This window comes from Pseudopodoces humilis, chromosome 3 (genome assembly GCF_049639895.1).
Source record: "Pseudopodoces humilis isolate 2021_Gansu_Grassland_sample_001 chromosome 3, ASM4963989v1, whole genome shotgun sequence".
Lineage (NCBI taxonomy): Eukaryota > Metazoa > Chordata > Aves > Passeriformes > Paridae > Pseudopodoces > Pseudopodoces humilis.
Window position 1 is genome coordinate 109,439,512 of NC_142202.1, and position 7,397 is coordinate 109,446,908.

At 49.6% G+C, this 7,397-nt stretch overlaps 1 protein-coding gene across 1 annotated transcript; it reads left to right on the forward strand.

Moving 5' to 3' along the window:
* Positions 1–989: 989 nt before the first annotated feature.
* LOC102099898 (opsin-5-like) lies at positions 990–6,519 on the forward strand. Its single transcript, XM_005528772.2, has 4 exons — positions 990–1,062; positions 4,148–4,441; positions 5,035–5,366; positions 6,172–6,519. The coding sequence occupies exons 1-4, from the start codon at positions 990–992 to the stop codon at positions 6,517–6,519; spliced, it is 1,047 nt and encodes a 348-aa protein (XP_005528829.1).
* Positions 6,520–7,397: the final 878 nt, after the last annotated feature.

Consider the following 7,397-nt stretch of genomic DNA (forward strand, 5'->3'; position numbering starts at 1 on the left):
GGAGATATACAAAACCCTGCTGAAACTAAAGGCTTTTAAAGTCTCCCAGATTTCTAAATTTAGGCTGTTACTGCTATGCTTGAGCACCTAAATTCCACCTAAATCACACTTGAGATGCCTCCATGCTCTTGTGAATTTTAAAATTCCTTATCTCAGAATCACAGAACGGTTTGGGCTGTAAGGGACCTTAAAGACCATCTAGTTCCAGCCCCCTGCCATGGGCAGGGATGCCACCCACTAAACCAGGTTGCTCATTATGGTGATTTTAGGCTCATATATTTTAAGGAGAAGGAAATCACAGAGGCAAGGTGTTCCTGTGGCTGCTTGTCACGTCAGAACTCTGGAGAGTCACAGAGTGACCTTGGAGGTTGGTTCTCTCACTACACTGGACTGGAGCATCCTCTAGCTCTGCACTGGAGCAGCTCAGACTGTCCTGTCTTCAGTGGTGTGACTTTGACCCTGCTGAGCCCCTGCAGCAGACACCTTTCCTCTAACACTTCAACTCAGAGACCGCTGCCCCAACCTCATGGCTCCAAAACTCAGCTGGAAAACAGAACTCCCAACCTTCCTTCCCTTGCCTGCCCCCTCAGCCTGGCTTTATTTCCCAGGGCTGCTGATGGTTGAAGAACAATTGGTTTTGCTCATCTGAGGAGATTTGTGTTGTGAATCTTCCTGACAAGCCAAGAAGCAGAAGGGTGGGAGAGGAGGGGTGGGAGGAGAGATGCTCTGCCAGCCAGGCAGGCAGGATCGCTCTGGCAGCAGCTCTGCCTGGCTTTCACTCTGCCTCCCAGGGGGAAAGCCTTCCTCTCACTCCAGGCTTCTCCCCTGCCACACCAGAGGCAGGACAAGGAGGCAGCAGAAGGGTCCCTGCACTGCCAGCACCCAACACCAGCTCTCACCTACAGCAGGCAAACCATGAGGACGAGCTCCTTGCTCCTGCAGCATCTTCACCTTTGATTGAAAACCTTCACCCACCTCCACAAGGCACCATGGAGGAGCAGTACATTTCCAAACTCCACCCAGTAGTGGATTATGGAGCTGGGGTCTTTCTTCTAATCATAGGTGAGTTCACAGCCTGCTTGTTTGCTTGGAGCCAGGGAACAGGGTACAGGGATTCCCTGTTTGTGCCGTGGTCAGGCAGAAGAACCTGGAGGGAAATGTCAGCGTTTCCCCATAGGTTCCTCTGCTTAGTGCCTTGGAGCTGGTTTGCAGCCAGGATTAATCTCCATGCTTGGATTTGAAATCTTGTTTTGATGCTGATGAATGGCCAGCACAAATTTACCTCTGTGGCATCACACGTATTCAAAATAAGTTGTCTGTCACTTTCCATGGCATCTCAGCCCTGAGAACTGAACCAGGGCAGCTCAATCCATGGGACTGGTCAGGGAAAGCAGCTGTGGGCTGACCCTTGGTGGGGGAAGTGTCACTCTGCCGTGTCTTGGTAGGATGGACTGCTACAGAACATCAGAGTGTTTCCAAATAGCAGTTCTGGGTTTTGCAGCAGCCTGTTTGCCCTGCTGCAGGCAGATTGAAAATTGAATACAAGTGGGGATGGCTACCAGCCCATGGCTTCGGTTAGGTGTTTTATTTCTTGTCTGCTTCTTGGATTTGTTTTTGTGGATTTGGAGAGGAGTGTTTAGGCATGCTTACCACCTGAATTTTTCCTAAGATTCCTTCCTTCAGCTCCCTTGAAAATTCTGGTTTACATAAGAAAGTCAAGCCTATATTTTCATGTGCTTTAATACTAAGGCTCTGGGTAGAAGTGCTGGACTTTAGCACTTCTTATTTCCTCTTGTTCCGCACAGCAGAGCACAATTCAGGGTGAGAAAATCCCCATTTAGAAAACAATGAAGGACTTTTTCCAGTCAGGATGCCGGTTCCCTTCTCTCAGAAATGTAAATACATAGATGCAGTTAAAGCAATGGGAAGGGACAGCAAAAAAGGTCTGGAAGCTGGAGCTCCTCCTGTTCTTGTTCCACCATACTGCAGTCTCACATCTCTTCTAAAGGACTTTGAGGCACTGAAAACTCCAGGCACAGCTTCCAGCACCGGATCCAGAGCCCTGTGTGGCAGCCAGGTTCGCTGCATCCTGTGGGGACTCAGAAATAAAGCAGTGAGCTGAATGGGAAACAGGTGGTGTATTTATCCATAGCTTTGCCACCTCACTGCACGTTTGTGCCCTGAAATGATGTTTTTATTTAGGAACAAGGCCAGGGCATGGGCAGCAGCAGTCACCACCAGCTGTTTGTTACAATCCCACAGTTGCAGTTCTGTCCTGTGCCAGCCAGCAGCCCACAGGCTGTGGGATGGAGGGGAAGAGCTTCTGCCAAGGTAAAAGAGAGGCTGGGTCCAGATCTCACCTCTGATGAAGTCTGAGCTGCTTCCTGCATCTTGAGTAAGGGTTGGGCTTTTACAGAAGAAAGTGAATTGGGCTCATTTTCCCTCCTGAAGCCTGAGGATGTTCCATTTTGGGACTGTCACTGCGAGAAACAGAATGAGGGGCTGGAGTGACTCCAGAGAAGGGAACGGAGCTGGGGAAGGGGCTGGAGCACCAGGAACAGCTGAGGGAGCTGGGGAAGGGGCTCAGCCTGGAGAAAAGGAGGCTCAGGGGAACCTTCTGGCTCTGCACAACTCCCTGACAGGGCAGCCAGGGGGTTCAGGCTCTGCTCCCAGATAACAAGTAATAGGATTAGAAGAAATGGCCTCAAGTTGCACCATTCTCAATTGCACGAGTCTGTGTCCCTGTGGAGAGTGCTCTGCACACTGAGCTGCAGCTTTCTCTGTCAGCAAGTGTCCAAGTCCCCGTGGGCATCCTCCAGTGTGTGCAGCCACAGAGATCCTGAGAGCCCAGGGAACCCTTCAAGGGCAGCCAGAGGTGAATGTCTGTGGTCAGGAAGTGAATGAAGAGGGACATGGGGTCCCAGATTTGTGTCCCCATTCCAGTTAAGCCTTCCTCTTGACACCTCTGAGGTTTTTTGTACCAACACCAATACATTTATTCCATTTTATTGCATGTGCCTCTATTAAGTCCTCTGTGGGCACTTTAAGTGGCACTTGTGAGCAAACACAACCTTTCCTGCATTCACAGCCACAAGGGAACATGACAGAATCTTTTTCTGTCTACCTCTTTCACGTCTGACTTTAGAGGACACCTTTTCAGGAAAACCTTTCATCAAGATGTTGCTACAGCACCATGTTCACTTGAAAGAAGAGAGAAAATGAGTTGTTTGGTGCATGTACTTCTGACACTGCTGTCACCAGTGCTTTGAAGCCCTGTGGCACACCTGAATAATGTATATCTGACAGCTCCTTTTGCACAGCAAGCTCTGGGTGTGTTGCATGCCCCTGGCTAAACAACTCCACTCCTCTCAGAGACCACCAGAACAGTCATGCTAATTCTCAGGGATCAGCAAGGACTCTGAGCTGCCCAGCCAGCACATGCCCACCACCCAGGCAGCTCACAGCCCAGTGCTGGGGCCCCAGCTGATGATAAGGGATGTCAGGGGGAAGGCTTTGGGAAGTGCTGGGGACAGGTGGGCAGAATGGCTGGAGTACTTCAGCAGGAAGGAGAAATTAGGATATTCTTTCTCAGTGCAAGAAATACGTGGACCTGCTAGAGTGGGTTCAGAGGAGGCCACAAAGATGCTCTGAGGGCTGGAGTGCCTTCACTCTGGAGACAGGCTGGGAGAGCTGGGGGGTTCTCTCTGAAAAGGCTACAGGGAGACCTCATTGTGGCCTTACAGTACTTAAAGAGGGCTTATAAAAAAGACAGAAAGTGACTTTTCACACTGGCAGACAGTGATAGGATATTCCAAACCCTGCCATGGGCAGGGACATCTTCCACTCTCCCAGGTTGCTCCGAGCCCCATCCAACCTGGCCTTGGACACTTCCAGGGATGGGGCAATCAGAGCTTCTCTGGGCACCCTGTGCCAGGGCCCCACCACCCTCACAGGGAAGAACACCTAATATCAAATCTAATTCTCTCTTTCAGTTTAAATCCATTCCCCCTTATCACCACATAATCTTGTAAGAAGTCCCTCCTCAGCTCTATTGTAGCCCCTCTCAGGCACTTCACACACTCCCAGTGGATTTCACAGTTGTGTTAACTGTGTGATATTCTTGTCTGTGCTGATCCTTCCCCTTCAGCCATCCTGACAATCCTTGGGAATTCAGCCGTCCTTGCCACAGCTGTGAAACGCTTCTCCCTGCTGAAATCTCCAGAGCTGCTGACAGTGAACCTGGCAGTGGCAGACATTGGGATGGCCCTCAGCATGTACCCACTGGCCATTGCATCCGCCTGGAACCACGCCTGGCTGGGGGGAGATGCCTCCTGTGTTTACTATGCCCTGATGGGTTTCCTGTTTGGGGTCTGCAGCATGATGACCCTGTGTGCCATGGCCGTGATTCGATTCCTCGTCACCAACTCATCCAAATCCAACAGTGAGTAAATTGCCTGTCTGGTCACCTGGTGGTGCTGTGTTTGGGCTGGGCTGCTCTGGGAGGTGCTTTGTGGAATGTGGAGTGGAATATCAGGTCAGTAACAGCAGAATAAGCCTCAACTTTTCAAAGTGCAATATCAAATCCTGGTGTTCCCAGAAGGCTCTGATCAAATTCTGTATGAAGCAGTGGGGTTTTTCACTTCTCAGTTTTACCAAGTGAAACTACCGGAGAACGGAGAGCACAAATGTTTTCCCAGACCAGACTGTCTTCCTTTCCTATTTGTATCCAAGCTGATACACTGGAATTTAAAAGAAAGGAATATTCTGGCATTCCTGGGCTGGGACCACAGCACATTCAAGATGAAATTGATCTTGTAAACCTCCCTGCTTAACTAAGCTCTAGATGAGCATTGGGGGTTGTGTTCAGGTCTCATCCAGTCCTCTGACACTCTGTTTCTCTAGAAACCCAAAGGTTAGGGACCTGCAGCAGCAGCCCAGGTGAATCTGTAGCCACCATCCTTCTGTCTAAGGAGAAGTTATGGCAAACCCCATGTGGCTGGGATGGGATCCATACACTCTTCCTCTTTCTTGCAGGTAACAAAATCACCAGGAACACTGTCTGCATCCTGATTGCTTTTATCTGGCTCTACTCCTTGCTCTGGGCCATCCTGCCCTTGGTGGGCTGGGGCTACTACGGCCCTGAGCCCTTTGGCATCTCTTGTACAATAGCCTGGAGCAAGTTCCACAACTCCTCCAATGGTTTCTCCTTCATCCTGAGCATGTTCCTTCTGTGCACCGTCCTGCCTGCGCTGACCATTGTGGCCTGTTACTTGGGGATTGCCTGGAAGGTTCATAAAGCATACCAAGAGATCCAGAATATTGACAGAATCCCTAATGCAGCCAAACTGGAGAAGAAGCTGACCCTGGTGAGTTATCCCTGTGATGGGAAGAGTGTGCAGTAATCAGGAGCTGGCAGAGAGCTGGCTCTGCTCATGCACAGCTCACAGAATCATGGAATTACAGAAACCTACACAGAAATTCTGTATGGAAACAGGATTTTAATATTTTAAGTATTAATATATTTTTTCCCAAATTTGCACTTTAGTTGTGCATTTCTTGTGGAAAAGCAGAATTGATCCAAGCTTTCTAGAGGCAAATCATAGAATCACTGAATCATTAAGGTTGGAAAAGGTCTCCAAGATCATCAGGTCCAACCATTAATTCAGCGCTGACCGGTCAACCACTTAACCATGCCCCTAAGTACCACAACAACACATGTTTTTTAATATTGCTAATGACAGTGACTCCATCACTGCCCTGGGCAGTCTGTCCCAATGACTGACAACCCCACCTGTGAAGGAGGGGTAATATCCAATCTAAATCCCTTGGTGCTACCTGAGGGCATTTCCTCCTGTCCTTTCATTTTCCACCTGGGAGCAGAGCTCCCTCTACCCTCCAGGGAATTGTAGAGAGTGATAAGGTCTTCCTTTTCTCCAGGCTGAGACCCCCAGCTCCCCCAGCTGCTCCTCATCAGAGCTGTGCTCCAGACCCTTTCCCAGCTCAGTTCCCTTCTCTGGACAGGCTCCAGCCCCTCAATGTCTCTCTTGTCATGAGGGCCCAGCAAGCACAGCTTTGGGTGTTGCAGTTCAGGTGTGGTCCCACACACACACCTCGTGTGCCAGGCTGTCCAGCCCTGTCTGTGCCACTGCAAGCAGCTCTGTTCCCTTGCAGATGGCCGTGCTCATCTCAGTGGCGTTCCTGAGCTCCTGGACTCCCTATGCAGCCGCCAGCTTCTGGTCCATCTTCAACTCCAGCGACTCCCTGCAGCCCGTGGTGACGCTGCTGCCCTGCCTGTTTGCCAAGTCCTCCACGGCCTACAACCCTTTCATTTACTACGTCTTCAGCAAGACTTTCCGCTGCGAGGTTAAGAAGCTGCAGTGCTGCTGTGGCTGGAGGGTTCACTACTTCAGCTCCGACAACTCCGCGGAGAACCCCATGTCCACCGTGTGGAGTGGGAGGGACAACGTCCGTCTGTCTGCGGCGGCCAAGGTGGAGAACCCGGGAGCTGCAGCTCCCTGAAATGCAGCCATGGGGTCACTGCACAGCTCAAACCTGGCCTCACTGCCAGCTCCAAAGGAGCAGGAATGCAGCAAGTGAGGCTGTCACTGCCTATCTTATGTCAATACAGAGGTTTAAGTATATATTTCTAAGCAACTCTCAAATATTGTCTTTAAGCCTCACAGGAATAATAAAAAAAACCAACTATTTTTTTTTCCCAAGGAATTCCAGTTTAGGGGAAATAGATTTATGTATGAAACAAAATCATGTAAATTAAACTTATTTTCAGGTAAACAGAGATTTATTAATTTCGTTGATTTTTTTCCTATAATTTTGATTTTTTTAATGCCATCTGTTTGCCAGCTTTTGGCTCTACCAGTAAAACAGCCATCAGAGAAAAGGTTGCACACAGTTACCAAATAAACACAGCTGAGTGTGTAGTTTTCCAGCAATACAGACTGAAAACCATATGAGGAGCAAGAAATTCCAGGAAATAGTGAAAATGCCAGGAAAAGGTGAAAATGTGGCTGCTCCCAAAATGATATGGAGATCTCTGGATCCTTGCTCTTTCAGAGGTGCAGCTCCAGCTCCTCCAAGCACAAGTCCAAAGAGGTGAGCAGCCTTGGTCGGATGAGGTTTGGCAGGAATGTGGCAGTCAGTGAAGGATGCCTTCTGTGTATCCCAAATGGCACAGTGGGAAGGGAAGGAAGCTCCCAGCAGGAGGAACTGTGTCCTTCAACTCTTGCTGGCTGAGGTACAACAGCTCTTCTGCAACAGAAGCTGTTGGAGCACTTTAGGATCAGAATTGCTAAAGTTGGAAAAGACCTTTAAAATCGTGTCCAGCCATCAACCCATCGCCACGCTCACCACTAAACCATGCCAAATGCTGCATCCACTTA

Coding starts and splice junctions, on each gene's coding strand:
- LOC102099898 (XM_005528772.2), top strand. CDS start 990: ATGGAGGAGCAGTACATTTCCAAACTCCACCCAGTAGTGGATTATGGA. Junction 4,442..5,034: donor CAACTCATCCAAATCCAACA/GTGAGTAAATTG, acceptor TCTTTCTTGCAG/GTAACAAAATCACCAGGAAC. Junction 5,367..6,171: donor TGGAGAAGAAGCTGACCCTG/GTGAGTTATCCC, acceptor GTTCCCTTGCAG/ATGGCCGTGCTCATCTCAGT.